Raw genomic sequence first — 22,514 nt, 5'->3', positions numbered from 1 at the left:
TTTTTTTCTTAAAAAAAAAAAAAAAAAGTTGAACATATTTTTATGGTGCTCTGTCAAATAGAAGCCTAAGGGTATCTACAGTCAAAAGGGTTCTTAAGTAAATGAGTATAATTTCATTTCAGCTTTTCAGTTCAAAGTTCCTGAACTCATACACTAGTCTTAATTTCTCAAAATATTAGATAATTCTGTGATTCAAAGTTCATTTCAAATATTAGAAGAGCATGTTACAAAGCACTCATATAAAGAATGCACATTTGCACATTATTTTTGTAATCTGAACAGTAGCCAACATGCAATATCCAAGTCACGTTTTCCAAAACAATCATTCTTTGTTGGTACTAACCAACCACAGCTGGATGCCCTATGAAATTTAGCTCATTGGGAAAAACACAGCATGAATTAAAGTGAAAGAACAATGTACGTCAGACATGTAGCAAAAATGTGATTTTAAAAAAGAACATAAAATTAGGAAACAAAATCTGTCAAATCTTGCAGAAAATCGGACACAAAAAATATGTTTTGATTAAGTCACATCTACAGAATTTGTTCCATACAGAACAGTGTGCATGTGTGTAAATGACTTTTTAAAAACATTTTCAACTGAGTTGTTGCATTACACTACAAGCAGTGCACTGAATTAACTGAATCGCCATTCCCAGCACCTTAAAGAAGAGGACTGAGAGATAGGGGAAGCCTGGTGTCATGTCTGTTGAGCAACTGTTACTACCTTAAGCAAATAACTAACATCCCTTCAGTTTTCCTGTGAGAACAAGGGACAACTAGGTAACTACTTTCAAATCCAGGTGTTACATTTAAATTGGGCTTTCTTAAGCAAACATATTCACCATACACACTTACTTTTTCCCCAAGAGAAGTCCAGCCATGCCTCATCTCCCACTCAGATCATAATGAAATGTATTTACCTTCCTATTTTAGTAATCTGAACCATATTTCATGGTCTACAGCCTCACTCTGATAGTCTTGGTATGAGTGCCCTGCTCATGCTTGCAGTTATAGTATTGTATTGTGGAAAGTGGAAGGCTCCTGAAATACCCTGCTAAAGATCTTCCATCTTCAGATGTTTCTACCCAAAGTACCTAAACTCTCAAAACTATAGAAGTACTCACTGAGAAATTATTCTCAGGGAATTAATTAGACGGTATCATCAGTCACCAGCACCAAGCCCCTCTTTCATTTCACAAAACTGAGCACTGTAATGCACCAGTGTGGCTATTTTTCTGTATTCTGCAACAGCACCTCAAAATACTACAAGAAAAATGAAGCTTAATACACATGAATTTCATGAGTGCAAATACTTCTGTATTCAATTAGGATAACAGAATGTATTTGCTTAAATGAGTAAACACATGCCTACAACTTCTTCCCTGGGGCAAAAATGTAAAACGTTCAAATGAATTCCTAGAGGTTTTCCCCTTGGAAAACACATGTAAAAGCTAAGAGAAGTAAGGAAAAAGATCAATATGTGCAGACTATGCATAGTAGTACACAGTGTTGCAATATAAGCCTCATCCTGAAGTTCTTAGCCCAGGCCATCATTTAGTGACACACTTAAGTACCTTAACGTATAAGCAATCTGACTTAAATGCCACAGCTTACACACAGAATTAAACAAGTAACTATGTAATTGGCTGAATTTGGCTCTGACTGATTTCCCCGAATTCAGTAATAAATTCTTAGAGAAGGACTTCATTCATTAAAAGGAGCTAAAAACTATCCCTACATTATTTTTATGGTACAGACTAGGAAGAAAGAAAAAAAAAAAAAAAAAGTCCTTATATTTGTCTTCTTTGCTTTTTAAAATAATGCTTAATTTCCAATTGATATTTGTTTATCAAGCAATGCACACCCACAAGTTAACATGTTGATATTCAGCAATAAAAGCAGGACATATTTTAATAAACAAATTAATCTTACTCTATTTTTAAAGCTTTACTTACAGTCTGGTTGAACTAATATTTTAAAAATCAGCAAATATACCTATAAACTTGTAGCTTACTGTGCTAAATCATCAAAGATGCAGAAGAGCATCTTATGTTGTTTTTATAGATTGTAAGGCCATTTATCTGATGCCAAAACATCACTGAAAAAGCAACATTATACTCAAGGAGAGGTTTTCACTGGGAAATCATAATCATTTTCTATTCCGACAAACACAGCTGTTCTAGGGCTGGATAATACCAAAATGGTCAGATGGCAAGATGAGCTTTGGTGAAATATTAGTCTTAGACATAAATTCTCTTGCAAATTTAAGGAACGTAACACAAGGAACAAAATTCAGGAGTAAATGACCATAACTAATCATGTTCTTCAGGTGGATGTCATCCTATCATTTTCCTTCAATAATAAAATGTATCAGTCACCTAGACAAAATATTACTGAGACTCCATTTACAACCATAGTTCCATTTAGCCTGGCCACCAAAATCTCTGTTGTATGTTCTGACACCACTGACAAGGACAAAAGCACCACATACTTTTTCATTAACTGCCTGTATGAAGAAGCCTTCAAGGATGTACAAACACAAAAGGTTGATGACATTATTTACATAGACGGGCCATCATCAGAAGCCAAATAAGTAGTGAGTAAACCAGTGTATCTTAAGAATCTCGTCTAATAATAAAACTGGCTCCACAACTCCTTGTTTCCCATTAGAAGTAACAGGTGAAAATTTGCTCTTCTATGATGAAACACTTACTGAAGTGTTTCCATGGTCACAGTTGATTCATTTTAAAGAAAAAACGCATTACCATTTTGCCAACCAGCTCCACCGAGAATCCAAAAGCAAATTAAGTAAAATAAAACTCAAAATTTGTGATGATTCTCCTTTGATTACTACCTAGGGGATCAGTATAATCTGACAGATATCTATTAATCCAGTCAATGTGTTCTCTAGTGATACTGTATAGCACTATTTTTTTAACTAGAATCTTATGCTGTAATAGAATAGATTTTAAAACTCTGTGACTCTACACAATTTATCTTTACCAACCACACATTTAATCTCATCAGTTTGAAATCATCTGACCAGTTTTTTTCTATGAAACATGATGATTAATTTTCCTTTTTTTTTTAGTTTACTAAATAACACCTAAGAATCTCAACCCATTTGTCTAAAACTGATTTGCAACTAACTACAATTAGATATGCCATTCTACCTGCCCTCTTTTAATAACTTTTTTTAAGCTTCAGAAGTTGTCCAGTACTTAAATATTTCTTAAAAACATCAAGAACAAAACAGTGGCACTGGCATTGTTCCAGATAGTTCCCTTCTGAATAGGGGTCCTGCAGGCCTGCAAAATCTACAGCAGACTAGTGAGAATTTATCGATCATATTTTCTATGTCAACTATTTTCCTTTTACGCTATTTCAGTTATCTACAGTTTATTTTCTATTTCCAGTTCTTACAGTTTGCAACAAGTTACTTGAACATTTGTAACTGCTGCTCTTGCTTTCACCAATCTGAACTAGGATGGGTGTCAGCAAAAGTTATCCTTCATCCTTACTATGGAATCACTGTTTTTTGGATGCCTTCAAGGAAAAAAAAAAAAAAAAAAAGAGAGAGAGAAACTACATCTGAAGTCTTAAGAAGGCACAGCAGTCGGCTTTCTGTTTTAGCCTTTGCTGAAAATTACCATTACAAAGTAGAGCTGGAGAGACAGAAAACGTAAGAGCACTTCAGGATCTCCAGTGCATAGGTGGGTGTCTTGCTGCAAGACCGCCTTTATCACTTTAAGGCATGGAAACATCTGAGACACAGACGCACCGTCCTGCTCCCTGTTGGGGACAGAAGTATAATAAAAGATGGCAGGGCACAGTGTCTGGAGTCATCACTGCCATTTCTGCTTTGATCGCTTGCTCCAGGCCTTGGGAGCTCCCATTTGCCATTGCCTTTGAGGGGGAACAGGCAGACAAAGGTCCTGTACTGCAACAGGCTGTGGCTTCCCGATTGCTCTGCCTTGTGTCGGCCTGACTGAGCAGTCTAATGAGCTCTTATTTAAAATGTAGTGTTTTTATTAACATTTGTTTTCCATTTTTTTTATATCTTCTCCAACTCATGTATAGTTTTCTCTAGCATGGGGAAACGAACACTCCTAAAGCATTGTAGGTATCTTGCTGTTTATACACCTCACACAGTGGTTTCTGTTTCCTCTTCAGAAAACACTAAGCCAGTATACACTAAACAATACAATAGGCTAATGACTGTTTTGAGTCAGGAAGGTGCTCAAATGCCTTATTTAAGACAAGTATTTCAAGTATCTTGAAGCACCTGGCTGGTTTTACGCACTAGCACCACATGGGCTGGAGTGGGATGGCCTGCATATTCGAGTGTACTTGAGGCACTCCAGCGACTGCTCTGAACTTGAACCCGAAGGTTTCACCAACTTCCAGTTTCAATGGTTCTCATATTGGAGGCTGTGGAGACCTACAACCTTTATATCTAAACAGAAAGAAATTATTTTCATTACAAGATATTTCCTCTGATACAATGCATTATGTTCAAATGGCTTTTGAAAGCACCCTCTGCAATCTGGGCACTGACCTTCTGCACTAGCAAGTCATGGAATAGAAACTACCATCAAATGCTTGCAAAGAGCTTCATGGCATTCACAGGTGACATCACAGCTAAATTAGTCAGGAAGAACAAGAAGCTCTCCCTTTACACTGTGTTAAGGGAACAGGTTGCAAAGCCACCTGGTTTCATAAGAATTTAAACTAGCTGGATATCTTCTCTTGTTCCTGATTTAGTTATGTGAATAATTAAAAATAAAACCTGGTTTACTATATTTTGCTATTTGTTAGTGTTTATCTAGTATTTTTTTCAGTGTTAATGAGCTGCTATCACTTGCATGAGGTCACTTCACAAATGCACCTCAATTCCGTTTTGTAAGGCAAAGAAAGATTGCCACAATTACGTTACACTCATGAACTGAGTGGATTTCACTCCAACACTAATCTTGGTTTTACTGGCCAGAATAGATGGGGTTTGATTTGTTATTTCAGTGCTAGTATCTTTCCCAGTTCCTGAGGAACAGAAGTAAAAAAGAACAAAGATCTTAGAGAGCCTTTACGCTGACTGCAGTTGGCCTTCCTATTCTTCCAAATTCTTGCAGAACATGTTACTCTGAATTTTCAAAAAGGACTATACTCAAAGGGTGAGCAAGCCACTGGTTTCAGTTTTGTAAATTTTCCTTTGCCAGAACTGTTTCTTGCAACACACAGGGAAGGTAACCACTTTTCTTTGTGCAAATTTTTAGTTGCACAGATTTCATAACACCAAACATTGCCTTTGAGGGAAGGTCAAGGGGTGCCCCCCTCTCTTCCTTTATTATTATTAGAAATATAGTAATCCTTCCATCATTCAGATGCAGAAAGCAACAAAAAACTTTTTTAAAGTTGTGGCACCAGGTTAAGATGGAAAAGGAAATTATACAGACAAAGGTGTAAGAAATAATGAATTGTTTGTGTTACAAAGCCTGGGCCAGTAACTATCTCACTACAGAGTCTCGTATTGCTTACAGGGAGGAAAAAAAAAAAGGAATATTCTTCTCTATTCCAGCCACACTCTTCCTTGCTTTGATTATTGTTTGTCACTTGCCAAGACATATTCTGCTGGGGGTACTTTGATAGTTACACTCCATCATACTGGTCTTGCCTGCTCCAATTGCTACCAGATCTGCAACCAGCACACTTCAAAGCATTCAGTAGCCTGATGGAAACAACTTCAGATATTATCTGACTCTCCGTACTGTCCTTGGTGCCCTTTCATCCCTTCTCTTATCTGGCTGAGACTGCTCATCCAGGGTATGACTTCTTTAGTTCTGTGTGGGATATCTCTCTCTCACACTGTTCTGGGTCTGGCTGCTCCCTCTGTGATGCAGCTGTCTTGTTTCTGTTTCATTACAGCTGGCTGTTCCTTGCTGATTGTTGCTCCTCATGTTATCCTTGTTGCACTTTCTCCTCATCTGTTGATGCAGCACTCCAGGGCTATGATTTCTGCTGTCAATTATTTCTGGTAAGGAAAGGCTGTCACACTTTTTGCTTTGATTTAACAATTCTCAGATCCACTCTTGTGTTCAACAGGCTGTATTTCCTGCTGCACTTGGGATATAACGACTTTTCCCATCATGGGAGGACACTATCTTATTTCCAGCTGCACTATGAAGATGTATCCACTCTCTGATGTGAGTTGAGAGCCTTGTATCATCTACTAATACTGTTTGCTTATTAATGAACTATCATGTTTTCTTGTTTTTCTCTACATATTTGTGGTCCTAGTGGAGGATGATGACATGATCCTCTCTGAGGAATGACTAGTATGATGCTTTTGAAAGAGCCAAGCACTACCATCAACAGCTTCAGTGGAAATGCTGTGAGCTGCAGTGCTCTAGTGCCTGTTTCACTCTGCTTATGAGATTACCTGAATACCATTCTTCAGGGGTTTATGTCGTGAGACTTCTTACATGCAATCACTGAGGACAAGAAAGTGGAAATGAAAAATGTGTTCAGCTACAAGGCATTTAAATAGCACAGTCTCAATGGTTATCTCCAAAATGTATAGAAAGAGTAAGAGGCAAATCTTTAAGGTGACAGCTGAGTGTCTAGCAGACATGGGCATATTAATGGTGTCTAGCTGATTTATGCCATACTGATGACAGTAAAGACAATGAAATGACAATGACATTCCATGACTGTCATTTCAATGAAGAAAAATTAGATGGGAGAAAGTTTCATCATTTCAATTTCACACAGAAAACAGTAAAGAGGGAAAAGAGATTGCATCGACAGTCTAAGGTCCCAGGAAGCATAAGGTGGACATTAAAAAAATAATAAAATAAAAGAGAATTAAAAAAAAAAATCCATACCAAAATGCATGTTTTGCTGGAATGTATAAAATGGTTATTTTAATAAAGACAGTAGAAAAGGCCTCACTGATGGTCCTGACCCAAAGTTTGCTAGAGTCAAGAGAAAAAAAAAATAATAATATTTTTCAGCAATTTAAAAAATAAGTCAGCAAACAACCAAAAAGCCATCCCTGAAACACACGCAATAATAGAAATCAGGGTTCATTGTGTAAGGAGGGCTTTGAGGCACCTGAATATATTTGAGCAAACAGCTAAACAGGTACAACTTGGATTTTATTGACATACAGTTCATCACAGTATTTATATTGGCAGACATTAGAGAGCTAGAAGGATAGGCAAAGGTTCTAGCTATCTCATAAAAGAGTTAATTTCATCAACAAGCAAGCTGATTTTAAGTGCAAGCTATGCATGCTTGCATGCAAGATTACGTAGGAAACAAGAATGCAAGATCTACAAAATGCTAAATTTGTTCCAATTTATCCTCTGAAGGAACAGTGTCAGGTGCTGGGAAGAAAGTACAGAAACTGTGAAAAGAGCAGCTATGAAGCCAGTGGTAAAGTTTATTCCTGTTAGATACTGTTTATATCTAAAACAATAGAATGAATGGTTAGTTAGAAAAGCAGACAGCAAAACAAAGACTTTATGGGTGAAAGGGTCTGTGTTTTAATTTCTTCACCTAAGAAAGTGCCTAAGTAAATTCTTCCATTGCCATTCCTCAAGTTGTTTTGCTAGATCAAATAACTGGGTTCAAAATTTACATGGTCAGGCCCTGATATGAACACATTCAGTGTCACTTAAGGTTCTGGGAGAGCTGGCCGTCAGAGAAGCTGAGTGGGGAAGCTGCCATGTCCACTGGCCATGGCTATTGTAACAGTAAAAATGAACCTTTAGAAAGACAGACAGATACAATACACAGATTGCACTCCAATCCACGGAGAAAACTGAGTGATGCTATCAGCCTGGATAAGTTAGCTAACAGTATATAGACATGTCCTAGTGTCCTATTTGTCATTTTAATGTAAATGAAAATTCCTTGATGTTTGTAAAATGTTCATATGATGAAACGATAAGTGCTAAGTATTACAGTTTACTGTGTGATATTACTACTATCATATTAACTAGAAAAAAATAATTAGCTTGAAATATTAACATACTGATGTGAGATAAGCCTCTGAACCTACCGAGGTTCAGCTATCACCATCGAACATGACTGAAATATGTAAACGATGAGAATACTTCAGTATGCTAAAAGTTGCTGGTTACTATAGATTAATTGACCAAGATTCATATTTTCAACGCCAGCTGAGACATTTTTGCAAATGTTACTTGGGATCTTGAGCAACTCTAGCATTTTAGAATATTTTCCTAGCTATTTCATGTTTGAATATTACATCCTACACGTATTACATGCACATACACACATCTGTCATCTGCCCACTCTTAAAGGAATAAGAACCTTTAGTGGAAGATGATAACTTGTTGAGTGGGAATAGCTGGTAACTGTAAGAAAGGATATACCTCTTTTTTAGCCCAGAACGAGTGCTGGATAAACTGGAGGCTCAGCAGGCAAGTCAGTGCTATGCTGCTGCTGTCTTGTTACAGCCTGATATTAGGCAGCTAATGATGCAGAAGAAAAATACTATCTGGTCCAAGGGTGATAGTCAAAAGACTCTTACTGTCTGGAGTAGACAGTACCAATATAGCCTTCCTAGTGGAAAGCTGCAGGCAACATCTCTGCATCACACATCAAGAACACCTTCTCATGAAATTACAGCACAATATTGGACACCATACTATGCAGAGAATCATCATGTGGTATGATGGAAACCACCAGCTTTTGGGTCAGAGGCTAGCAGCAAGCCCAGTCATATGATGGAGAAGGTGGAACTGTGCATCTCTCCCACTCCTTCATAGAAGTTATTCAGTCCCAAAGTTGGCTGAATCATTCCTACCACTGAAATACATGTTGAAACACTGAAATACATTGCCTGAATTAATACATATTCCTTCATCATCCCACAAGTCAGTTCTGCTCTCACTCTTCTGCAATGAGCAGAGTTTTCACTACCTTTTAGAAAAAATTCTCATGCATAGAAAAAAAAATAAAAAGGAAAAAAACATTACGTGTAACTTCAGTATTTAAGAATTTTTCAAGAGTTTCAAGAGGACAAAGACTACATATCCTTTTTGCTTTTTAAAGCATCTAACACAATTCAAACACTGCCACAAAATAAATAGTAATTAAAAGAACACACAAATCGTCTTGCTGCATTCTGACAGCCTCCCAACTTTATTTATAACATTTAATAACACTGGATTTGTTGAAGGTGATTGGATAAAATCACTGTAGTATATTCCAAACATATTCCACACAAATTAAAGTTTCCCACCTCTTAACAACTGTCTATGTATCTTTACAAGAGTATGTGTTTTACAGATGGAACACAATCTTCTAATAGCTACTGACATATCTATTTATACAGATAGATAGGTTTAATTAGTCCCACCTTTTTATATGCAATCCAGTCAAACACCCTGTCAATGTCTGTGGCTTGCTGCACCTCCTGGGATACTGGATGTGAACTGGTCAAACCATCCAGCAACATCACTTCATGTAGGACATCTGTCAGAAATCTCTGCTTTTCCTGAAATACAGCATAAGCAGTAATATCACAGACACACATACATTTAAAACAATATAGATGCACAGTTATCAGAGGCAGCCTCTATATGACAGACGATTGAAATTAGACCTTCTGGTTTGAATGTAAGCCACCATCACGTCCTAAAATCTTGAACAGGTATATGGAACAGACAGGAACTATGTCTAGCGTCTAGGGATCCTACTGACTTGAGACTATTTGCTGAAAGCAAACTGAATGAAATTAAATTAAAGACTATTCAATGAATCAAAATGTATCTGTAGGTGCAGACTGCAATCCTCATTACCATGACAATTCACTCCCAGTTACCAGGGGTTAGGGAGAGAGGAGAAAGTGGCATAGTCTTCAATCACTAAAATATATGTAGGCTACAGCTCAGCACTCATAGAGCTCATTGCATACATAGGCACAATCACTTTTGACAGAGCTGAATAAATACAATTATTACTGCTTTATTGTGTAGACCCTAAGGCATATTAAGGTTTAAGTCACTTGGCTATTAGTGCCAAGTTCACATAGCAGGTCAGCATGGGACAGTACAATGAATAGAGCCCACAGCACTGTCATAGCAAATGTCTGCACCATCTTTCGTAATTCCTGTAAAGAAATTGTTCCTCCTCAAGAGCTTGTGTGCTCTACGAACTTTATCTCCTTCATTTCATAACCTCCATCTGAAGAAAACCATTCCTGTGTCTCTTTACAAGTGAGACCACAGCTGCATGTAGAAGTCAAATGACATAGTCAAAGTCACAGCTCCATCAAAGGCAGGGGCAAACCCAAACAACATCCAACATACTAATTCATTTCTATACCCTCTATAAATATGGATTGCAGAGGTATGTCAAAACCGCTGCATATTTACTCTGGCAGCAGCATTAATTAAATGTGCATGTATACTCTATGAACTGTGCTGCATTCACTTTTAGAGTACAAGTAGATGTGACTTTTTCAGTTGAGAAATGACATGCTTGAAAAAGTCCTCATATTGCATTCATATATATGTCTCCACTCCAAAACACTGTGTCGGGAAAGAAGAGCTTCACTTCCTTGTTTTTTGAAGTCACAAATAAATGTAAAGACTGAATTAAAAATTATGGAAGGTTTAAATAAGCATTTTTCCCCTGAAATGGCATATCTCGAACTTTATCTAAAGTACAGCATTTCCTGAATTACTGAATTACTAGTGCCATAGTATAAAGAAATTCTAGGGAATGCTGCATGTTTGTCAAAAAGTACTTTGATGTCCACAGATAAAATAGCCACAAAATTACATAATAAATTATATGTTTAATTTCTTGGGTGGCAAGGTTTTGGTATCAATGTGTTAATTTACATTTTATTTATAAGACAGCTGAAGAGCTGTTCCAATGCTGATCCATCTGGAAATAAACCTTTATGTTAGAATTCATTAGAGCACAAGAAATGTACCTTTAGCTGATTGCATATTCAGGCAATTAAAAGCACGGGATGCAGGGAAGCCAATTACCCAACACACACTTAGTGTTCTCAGCTGGCTGCATGAGGTAAGGTTTGTGAAGGGAAAAAGTAATGTCTTGTTCATATTATTGTTCATTTCCAAACTTTCTCAGGCGAATGCAGTTAGTAACTGCCCTTTTTTACACGAAAAAAACAAATGTAGGGAAACAAGTATTGTAACAGTCCCAGTGAGAGGAAAACTACTGAGGTAGAAAGGATTATAGATGATTTGGTTACATCTCACTCACGTTCTCTATTAGTCAGGAGCAGAACACCAATTTCTACAGAAGTATGGTAAGTAACGCATACAGGTATGAACACACACAGGTATAGACCTATCTCCACACTCACATCTGGATATCACAATTAATAAACAATTGTGGGAGTGAATTTATTTTTCAGAATTAACTCATCAAAAGGACATTTAACAATCACACAAGAATACTTCAAATACAGAACACAGAATCAAAAAAATAAGCATGTAGTAAACATAAAGTAAAGCTATTAAAAATACAAAAGATATAAAAAGGACATGATACCTTTTGTTTTTCTGGTGTTTTGTTTTGTTTTTGTTTTGTTTGCTTTGGTTTTGTTTTCCTTAGGTTATCCCTTGAAGGGCAGAAAAGGAGCATTTTAGATTCATGACAGCTCACTCAAGTTACCATAGCTGGAAAGTCTTCCTTAAAATTTATGGCAGACCATAGCACTGGGATAAAATAGAAATAGCTAGTATGCCATCAGATATGTTCACCTGCATTTTAGTGAGAATTAAGAAGGCTTTTGACCTATAAAGCTAAGTTTTTTGAGCTAAAAGGATTTCCAAATCATTCTCACCTTTTCCCTTCAGTACACAGCCTCTGAGATAGATTTGAAAAGGAGACTCAAATATACGCAGAACTCCAGGGAGACACAGAGAGAGAAAGAGAAACGAGTTTCCTGGTTGACAGCGGACATGCAGCTTGAAGAGACAACATAAAACTGAACAGCAGAAAGAAACTAAAACTACCTTAATTATTTTGTTGAAGAAACACCACTTCACCTATCAAAGTCATACCGGCACATTAAGAGGAAAAGGCCAACATATGTGACCAAACTACTTATACTGATGGAAGAGGGGCTTTCCCTAGTTATGTTACCCTATGCAGTATGCTGGAATTGATCTATTTTAACGTGATATCTACAGGACTACGGAAACACGTAGCATAGAAATTGTAGATAAAATCAATCTTAGAATGCATTTAATGAGGTCAGCAAGCTGGCAACTTGGTAGGTGACAAGTTTGCAGCTAAACATGAAACAATTACAAAATGTTGTTTAAGATCACTCTCCTCCGAGGAGTTCAGCTGCAAGAGAGAAGCCAAAGACTGTGATTTGCCTGTAAAGAAACAAGGGCTTCAGATGAGTCTTTGGGGATTTGGCTGGAAAGTGTCAGTAGCTGTGTATAAGTGCAAGACAGTGCTCAGAGCAAGAATTGGTATGGCAACAGCAGACGCCTGCTCTGAAATAAAACTGAAATAAGGACAGAAGTGCTTCTCAAGCCTGAGTCTTTCTTTAAAGGCAAGCAGGAAGTTACTCTGTTCCTTATTTTCCTACTATCCACTTGGCATCTTGTCTCTTCATCTCCTCTCCTTAGAGCCTTCCTGGAACTGTAAATAGTCAAAGTCTAGAAGACCAGGTCCTCTTGTGTTGAGAAAAAAAGAAAGAAAGAAAAAAAAAAAAAGAAAAAAAAATGTCAATTACTTCTTGTTGCTTTCCCTCTTAAGCATGCTCCCAGGTGCAGAGACTGAAGTGTTGTTATATCAGATGAGCATGCCTTTTGAAGATTTACGTGTTCAGATTATTGCCATAACATCAGTGGTCACCAGATTCAAGTACTTGTCTCTTCGTAGGAATGACTTATACTTGTGAGTGATAGGGCCTTTTCTGTTTGGTACACTTAGAGTGGCTTATCTGTCTCATCCTCAGTAAATCTTTAAACATTATGAACATTCAAATTTCACTGCTGTGGGTAAAAGCAGCACAAATGCTATTGATAACGGGGTCAGAAACTTTCCGCCTATAGCAATTCTTCTATATAATGGAAATATGTGAAGATTTTTAAATGTGGATCTGTAGTTTAAATCATTCCATAGCAATAAGAATCGGGAATGGGAAACTGGCAATCCATAAAAGAGCTTTCTTGTTCTAATTTCTTTTTATCTTGTCCTACAGAGGAAGCTTTATGGAAAGGATGTGGTCAATTTTTGTGTATTATTCTCCAACAGGATGACCACCATTCAAAGTAACCTACCTCTAAATGGAAAGAAAAAAATTGTGAAATAACATTTTTTGGCAGAAAAGGCTACCTTCAAGAGCCATTAAAATTTATTGTGCATAACAGGATAACGATGATGTAATGGAAAGTGGTTGCTGCTGGTGATTTTACATCATGTCTCAATACGATATTGTAAGAGTACAAGTTAGCATGACAATAATGTAATACTCGTTAATCACATTAAAATAATTTCTAAAAATTAATATGAAATAGCAGAGAATATAATTAAAATGAAAAAAAAAATGGAAAACATCCAACTGTGGAACAAAAGGAAAAGCACAATGAAAGCCAAAACTGATAATTAGTACGCAGAAGAGATCAAAGGCCTCAGTATTAAAGGCACCGCCTTTGTTCTGGGACTGCCATTCAAACGGTTTATGGACTGAGAAATCTACATGAATAAAGCTTAATATTGGTGAACAAATCTGCAAATGATTTTCCTGACAAACTTGCTGGAAATATCTTCTCCAAACTATTCAGCTTTACTAACCATCATGAATACAAAGGAGATGAGTGATCTCTCATGCCTGACAAAATCAGCATTTGGGTTCAGTACTTGGGTTTATAGGGAAAATGCATATATAGGGAAAAAGAAATAGGGGCAGATTTTGAAAGCAAAGAATTCTAGCATACACAATGCCAGGAGGCTGCAGTTCTAATGCAGTACGTTTCAGGGTGAAGTTTAAGAAACTGCAAAGGAATATAGTCTATTAGGAAACCAAAGGTTCAATAAAATACCTTAAGGCCAGAAAAGTTCCACTAGGGGCCAAAACCAAGTTCTTTCTGTCTATATGTGTATAAACACTGTATAAGTATGTGTATATTGCAGGATTTCTCCTGATTACTGGTAAATGAACACAGCCTTTCTCTCTCTGTCTTCACAACTGTAATTGTTTGTGAATAGCCTGAGCAGCTTACAGACTGAGCTTTTTAATTTATATCTCTGCAGGTGTGCTTCAATTATGTACGTAGTCTGTTGAAGGAGGCCTGCAACACATTCTACACTTATCAACTATGAATATGTCACCATTACTTATCTATCTTCATAACCCTTTTCTACATTTTCTCATCAAAGTTCCTGTAAAATTTCTGTCCCTGTGTTTGAGAAATTTTCACACTGGGTAACATTTTTTTTGTTGTTGTTATAAAGCAATACAGATGTTCTAGGAGCTCACAGTTAAGGAAGAACGAGTTTTGAATATCAGGAAAGAGAATTTGATATGTATTTTTTTTATGAAATGTCAAACCAGATATTCATGACCTTCAGGTAATGTATGCATAGTATTTGCATTGCCAAGCAGATGTGTAGTTATTTGGAGCTTTTGTGCAGTTTCGCCAACTACTTCAACTGCTGTTTTCTCTCACCACTCTGTTTTTCAGGTATAACTTTAATTTGCTTGTATACCAGATTCATTGTGCCAAATGTAGGTCTACAGAAATGGAGGACACAGTATACAACAGGAAGCATTACAGAAGGAAAGATGCCCTATCCCCCAAAAATGCTTCAGAGAAGGCTGGTTTTACTCCTTTACTCTAAGATCCTGTTTTGTTATCTTGTTGCCTTCACAGAAATGAGTCATTAAGCAAATGGATGCACACAGATCCATTGTCCCTTCACACATCTATTCCCAGAGCATTTTAAAACATTAGGCAACAACGTACGAAGTTCCTCCTGGACAAACTGAAGGAATCTGTAGAGGAAAATCTTCTCACTTTAAGAAATAGTAAAAGATATCTAAATAAAAAGTTGCTTTCATATGTGACTGGAATACTGAGGCAACTTCCAGACACAACTAGCAAAGGTCACCATCAATGAGAATATTTTTCAGGTACTCTAACATTTGCATGCCTAAACCATACCATCCTGAAAGTGATGAGGGTCAGTGATCTAAGCACTGAAGGGACCAAACATGTTTTGCAGGTACACCAAAACTTACTTATCAGTTTGTGCTCCAAGTAACTGCATATTGCAAACAACTTTAAAAGAAGGGCAGTAAATTCGAGACAACAGAACATTTGAAAAGTGATCTCTCAATAAGGATACCCCCAAATATATGGCTACTTGCGTTGCCACTGAACTGCCCACATTAACTATATTTCCTGATGAAGTGCACATCCCTGTTTCAACAGGGTTGCCCTTCAGTGAGTCCTGGCCTTGATCTTCCTCCTGTATGGGAGGCAGAAGTTGTCAAAAAGATTCTTTCTCATTTTTACTGATGACAAAGTGGTTATTAATTCAAAATTATATCAAATTCAGCAAGTTCACTGAAGTTTCTTTCAGGAACTAAAGCTTCATCTAAACCCTGAACTCAGGAGATTTGAACTCACATGACCCAAAAGCTCTCATAATAATGTAATTTCGGCTGCTTTCTCAAGATGAGCAGATAATGACATGAAGAAAGAAGAGACACTGACATTCTCCAAACCTGTACTCAATCTCTTGAATAAATGTTTCATCTAAATGTTTATATTCATTTATGTCTGATCTCTAAATGTTAAGAGTTTAACTATTTAAAGCTAAGAATTCAATATAGTAATGCATCTTGCCAGGGCATAAAAAGAGAAACTGTATTAAGAAAGATAATTCGGAGATGGAAATATATTTTATTATTTATAAGCAAAATTTAGCATAAGGATTTCAAAACTGATGAACTTAAAAAGGACTAGTAATGAGCAACCAGGTCTTCCAGCTTACCTTTACATACCTCTTCTTTCTTGCCAAAGTTAATTATACATGAGATTCTAGTTAATTTTACATTGAAAGCTTCCCCCATAGTTGAGTTAAAACAGAAAATCATACAAGAATTGACTTCAGTGAGCATTTACTGGGGGAAAAAAACACTCCATGTGGTATTAATTAAAGGTTTACTTCTTACAGGCACTAGGAGCCTTTAACAAAAAAAAAAAAAAAAAAAAAGAGAGAGAGAGAGAGGAGAGTGAGAGATGAAAGTAGTTTTAAAAAAGGAGTCTGAATCTCTCTCAATGCTGAGCCAGCATGATATTTATGTTGGGTTAGAAGGATCGAGCAGGCTACAGCTCAGGTCTGAAATGCCAAAATAATAATGAAATAAATCAAAAATGCCCATGTCTTAAGTCTACTTCAAAACCTATAAAGATTTTCTGGGTTTTCTGTAAGTCAAATGATGCCTAAAAAATTTTGTGGAAGGAGACAAACACTTTAGGAGGCAACGTTAATCAAACTAAATTAAAGATAAGCATGTGTTTAATGGCAGTATTCACTTTGATTCTTTCAATCCTGTCAATGAGAAAGATAGCTAATTAAGATCATTTATAAAGGATTTGGGCAGAGTGTTGCATGATGTTCAAAGTACTTACTGTAATGAAGTTTAGTTAAATTGTTTTCTATTAACTTTCTAGGCACAGGTAATTTCTTGCAGCACATATTTTTAAAACAGAAATGTTGATAAGCAACAGCACTATTTTCAGCTGCCCACAGTAATGGCAGCATCATCTAGAGTGTGGAACATGTTAGTGTGAAGGAAACGTGATTCACTCTAAGATAGGTGAAGGATGTCCTTCCAGGTAAACAAAAATTTTACTCCAAATAAATAATCACAGTTGTTTAATACTAAGAAAATTTCTGGCAAATATGACGATCCTTGTATGTAAAAGTAGTAAGCACACATCAAAGTGGGAGATCTTATTCCAGAACTTCAATTCATAGAGAAGGCAGTGGAGTCAAAGTAACCACAAGTGTACTACACCTTGACTCATCCAATAAAGTTGTCACCAAAGCCAACATTTATATAATAAAGAAAATGGAGAAGACAGCTAGGTTCTGTGAAATGCTTTCTCAGCATCAAGCAGGGTACTGACTGCTAAAGAATTTGACACTTGTTTGATGGATGAAAGGGAAAATTACATGTCAGTAATTCCTGCTGTCATACTCCTCAATACCTACCCCAATACCAGAGACGTTCAAGGGCAAACATGATGGTTCCTTCTACCAGAAAATAAGGAGGCAAAAGAACAATCAATAAATTCATGGAATCAATAAATTCAAGGAAGGAATTCCTTCCTTTAGAGAGCCACATACGAAGGAGTTCAGGATAATGTCAGAAACAGCCAGAGAGGATGATAGAATATTTAGGCGCAATCGGGTCTCTGAAAGGAGAAAGGTAGATGAGAAGACAGGGTGGATGAGAAAAGACAGGGCTATGAAGAGAAAATAAGCAGTACGTAGTTTTCCACTTTAGTTTTCTCTTTTCTCTGATCCTAAAACAAGCAGCAGAACCTTCTATGGAGGTGACATTACCTTGTTGTATCATTCATAAGATCTAACACCTCAAGAACTCACATCCACCTGCTGTTCATTTTTGATGGCATGGAGAGACAACCAAAAAGTTGCATGGTATGCCTCTAACAAAGAAATCTCATCTCTTTCTAAGTCATGAAACAGCAACAGCCAAGGTATTCACAAACAAATAACCATTTTGAATACACAAGATTAAGCAATATTCTCTGATCTCTGGGGAGAACAGTTTGCAGTGCCAGATTTCTTTTTAAAATAGTCTTGACAACAACAAAAACAAAAAAAAAAACAAAAACAAAAACAAACCACAATGGTTTAAACTTCAAAGACCTTGAAGAATGAGATTTTGGAATAAGATTTTGAAACAGTCCAGAGTAAGAATTTCAAAAACATTTAATTTGGGGGATAGGCAATGCAAAAGGCTGAAATGGGAAGCATGGTGAATTCATTACTACTGCAAATGTCTCATGACCATGCAGTAGGGGACATAATTCTTAAAAATCAAAGTCAGCTTCACCTTCAGGAAGTAAAAGGTAATATGCAGGGACTTACTTTTTAGCTGAGGGAAGGGAGACTTTCTAACTTTGATCTGAATTAACTTAATTTAAAAAAGGACACTAAGACCAGTGGTGGGACCATGAAGGGTCTCAGCACAGAAAGCTCACCTTCCTGTTTTGAAATCAGCAAAACTTTTCCCACTTCCTCAGGGGAATTCTCATATACCTTACAGTAACTGCAACAGAAGCCTCTGTCAGAATGATTCTGTTCATTCTTCATACCGTTCACCCAACATTTCAACAGGAGGATCCAGGGCATAAGGATGGAGAGAGTTTATTGAGGACTGGACTTCCCTTCTCATTAAGATCATGTAGCCTGATGAAGTATGTAAATGCCTTGTGGACAACACAAGAAATTCTAAACCTCCTGGGAGGTTCAGTGAAGTGTAACAGCTCATGCTCCATGGCAGTTTGGGCAATCTTACTACCTATCCATCTTTCCTGGGGTGTGGAGCTTATAAAACATTTGAGGAAAAACTGATAATCAAGAACTTTAGAAAAGGATAAAGTGTTTACGCAAGCTAAAGAACCTAGAGAAAAGATACCAAGACTGTGGATGCCAAATAAGATGCACCCTGAAAAAAAAAAAAGAAAAAAAAAAAAAAAGGAGTTTTAATGGTAAAAGCTTATGTGCCTGTGGCCTATAAGCACTGAGCAAGTTAGGTAGGAAGTTGGAGAGAGATCAGTTTGATTCAGATATATCCATATTGCCCAAGTTGCATTTCTAAACAAAAGTTCTTTTTTCAGGAATTGACTTTCAGTCTTTAGCGTCTACACTTGTCCAAAAGAAAATGTGACAAATATTCTTTAAGAAACTGAAAAGAAAGTGAATTTGATATTTTAATCCATGGGCTTCTTGAGGAAAATTTCAGGGGTAAAATTTCAAGACTACAAGATAAAGAACTTAACAGTTTAACTTTCCTCATTCTTTAGAAAGAAAGAGGATTTGGCATATTACTCTTGTTTTTCCTGATGCAAAAAGCTCTGTGATCGTACATCACAGCATCTTTTATTTTTATTTCACAGGTATGAATAACTGCCAACAAAACACATACAGAATGCTGGAATATTGTTCTGTTAAAACATCATTATAGAAAATAAGTTTTGTAGTTTTTGTTTTTGTAACTGATTCATGAAGCTTGTACTGTATCCTTTTTTTAAAATAACTAAGTTGTTTGCAACAGCTTTTCTTCTTATAAAGGCTCACTTTTTATTTGTTCAACTTTATAAATGTCAGTATGATCTAAACAGCAAATGCACTTTATACCAATAACAAAAATATGCAGCAAGCCAAATTCCAGTAACAGTAGGTTTTGCTTCCTCTTCTTACAATCTCTGTAGTAAGGTTAAAACATTGACTTCTACTGTAGTCTGCAAAAAAATACATCATGTTTAAATGCTTAACTCATCAAGTGTTCCATCTTGTCACTATTTTTCTTATTATTTAAATATGTCAGTATGGTTATTTTGATTGCAAAGGCCAAAGTTTATGTCTACCTTCTTTTTGATTTAGGGAAAAAATTGACAGGTGAGTATTTCTCCAGGCACAGCAATATTAACATAGCTAATTCTAATTTATGCAGCACATGTGTCTAATTTCTGAGTTCAAACTATTCGTTTTGCCTGTATTCTGCTAAGACTTAAGGATTTCACATGATGGGTGTGTCATTTGCATAACAGTGAATGTTATATTCATTCCACAGAAATCTCAAGCAAATATTCTACATTCCAAATGACTTCTAAAACAAAGTTATTCTGCATTTGTTAAGCTGGTTATGTGAAGAACAAATGACAGATGATCTGAAGATAAAATTCAGTGTATAAATGTTGTCATCTATGACATTTCACTATGCTAAAATCATACAGGCCTGCCTTATTTCATTGCATTTATAATTAGAATGATTACATTTTAATTCAGGATGTGTTTTTCATAAAGATGAAGAGAATGGGTTTTAATACAGCCAAAGCCAGGTGAAGCCAATATGTTTACCTATACAAGACAAATGTCAGTTCAAATAAAGATTTATTTTTCTATTTCATAATGCAATTATAAACCTAAATTGACATCTAGAAGAAGAAAAAATACTACAAAGGATTCAACCTTCACAGAAGAATAGTAAGCAAAATAACCTGTATACAACAATAAGAGTAAACTTAGGAAGAGGAGAACAGAATACTGTAAATATATATATATATATATATATGTTCGATTTCATAGTATGTTTTAGCCTAACATCTCTTTCTCATTTTTGTTGTGTTCATGGACTAAATTCAATATTCTGTCCATTTTCAAAAATGGTCCATGTTAAATCATAACTGCTTTAATCCAAAATGTTTTTCAGCAGAGAGACAGTAGTTATTTTAACACTGGCTTGTGATAGACATAACCTTATTTCTTTTGTAATAAATTGCAGATTACACTTTTGGAATGCTGTCAAATTATTTCACACCTTGTGATTTTGCTTTATTGGACATCTGATACTTTCATGCATCATTTGGTATTTTTCAGCAGTCCCCGTCTATAACAGAAGCAGGAGTATAACAGGAGAGAAACCTTTCTGTGGAGTTTCAAAATTAATGAAATAAAAAAAACATACCATGTTCCATCCTGGGTAGAGGTAGTCTGTCCCGACAAATTCAAAATAGTGAGCAAAACCCTCTTTCAACCACACATCCTCCCACCAAACTGGAGTCACAAGGTCACCAAACCACTGCAAAGAAAGTTCAGTTAAAAAAACCTTTAGAAAATCATGTTTGCACATATTTTATTTATACAGAGCAGATTCTTCACGAGTTTTAATTTATACCACCCATTGAAACTCACCAAATCTTTTTTCATATAATAATGAACTAAGCCTTTTTACAGAATGCACATAAGTTACTTAAGTAAAATATTAGAAAATAGCTAGCAGGGGAAAAGAAGCATTGCAGAGAGTATTCACAGCATTAATTTAGTTTTCTAAAGTATTCTCATCTCAGTTTAAGGAACATAGACAATGGAGAGAAAAATGCTTCTACCTCAGGTAAGCTGATTCATCACCTGGAAACTTCACTATTTATACTGCAAACCTTTAAAACCTGGGAACACAACCTCCCTATCCCAGACCTAAATTTTAGCATTTCTTCCTCTACAAGGCCTGCCTACCTGCTAAGATTTACAATATTACTGATGTTCAATGGCCAGTTTCCTAAGAAAGGCTGTTTTATGCAATCATGCCATCTCTCTCAGCTGCCTCAAAGCAGGCACTTGATGCCACCTAAAAGTGCTCCAGGTTATGTGAGGTGCCCACAACAGACCTAGGAAATTTCATACGGGGTTTACTGCCCTGCAGCTTGCATGTGCAGGCTTTCTTAATAGCAACCAGAGATGCAGGGTACCTAAAATAGTAACCAAAAGAATCATACCCAAGCTGACTGCCAGTCACATTCCCCCTCGTAACTCTTGAACTTCCTGACTGACTTCAACTCAATTTAGAGAAAAGGACAGAGATCTCCAAGATAACTAAACTCCTACAAAACTACATGAAGATCAGCAGCTGAAAAGAGAAGGACCTAAAATGAGGGCAAGGCAAGAACCTAGCCATTAGATACTCCGCTCAGTAGCAGTTAACAGGGCAAACAGCTGGGGTGTAGCCATAAACCCGTCACAGCAGAGGACATGAGGTAAAAACCCTTATAGGGATTTTAGACAGAGTTGGGATCATCACTGGAATGAGGACAAAAGTTCACGGGTAATCAGGCTTCCCCAACTCCACTGCTCACGGACCACCCTGTCCAAATGACTGGAATGGCCCTGGGCAACCTGGACTATCTTAACATGAGTGGTAAGAGTAGAAACACATTATTATGAAAACTTATTTCATAGTCTCTGTAGAATCTTTTTTTTTTATTTCCCAGAAACCAAACATTGTTTCAGAAAAAAAAAATCTCTACTTTTTTTTTTAATGTAAATAAAGAGAGATTAATTCACAATCAAGAGATAATTTTGAGCTCTCATGGAGTTGTAAACTCTGAAAAATAAACAGAAAGGGATCAGCAAATAAGTATTCCAGGGGGAGAGAGACATGTCAGAGCACAGGCGCTGCTGTTGACACTAATGAGAGTGGAGAATGAAGAACCATGGAGTTGGCCAAGTAAGCAGGTTCCTTTTATGATGATTGGCATATTCAAAGGCTTTGTCTGGGATCTCAATGAAAGGTCTTGCTTCTGTGCACATCTTTGTTGAGGGAGAATAGCGCCCAGGGAGGATCAATGACACAACTAAGATCCTTTGTGAAAACAGGAGCTCCAGAGAACAGACTACAGAAACTGAGATTATCAGATTGCCACACAATGTTCAGTAAATAG

General features: G+C 36.6%; 1 protein-coding gene across 4 annotated transcripts in view; it reads right to left on the bottom strand.

The window, feature by feature from the left end:
* Window positions 1-22,514, bottom strand: part of TRHDE (thyrotropin releasing hormone degrading enzyme) — a 208,250-nt gene that overhangs the window by 97,422 nt on the left and 88,314 nt on the right. For all 4 annotated transcript variants that reach the window (XM_080576967.1, XM_080576968.1, XM_080576969.1 and 1 more), the window contains exons 5-6: window positions 20,765-20,878; window positions 9,392-9,529 (exon numbers count right to left, since the gene is read on the bottom strand). In XM_080576967.1, coding sequence (XP_080433093.1) covers window positions 9,392-9,529; window positions 20,765-20,878 — 252 coding nt within the window. The remainder of the gene's footprint in view (window positions 1-9,391; window positions 9,530-20,764; window positions 20,879-22,514) is intronic.

The sequence above is a fragment of the Anser brachyrhynchus genome, assembly GCF_964034855.1.
Source record: "Anser brachyrhynchus genome assembly, chromosome: 1".
NCBI classification, from domain to species: domain Eukaryota; kingdom Metazoa; phylum Chordata; class Aves; order Anseriformes; family Anatidae; genus Anser; species Anser brachyrhynchus.
The sequence above is the reverse complement of the archived record's forward strand: the minus strand, read 5'-3'. Positions and strand labels throughout refer to the sequence as shown.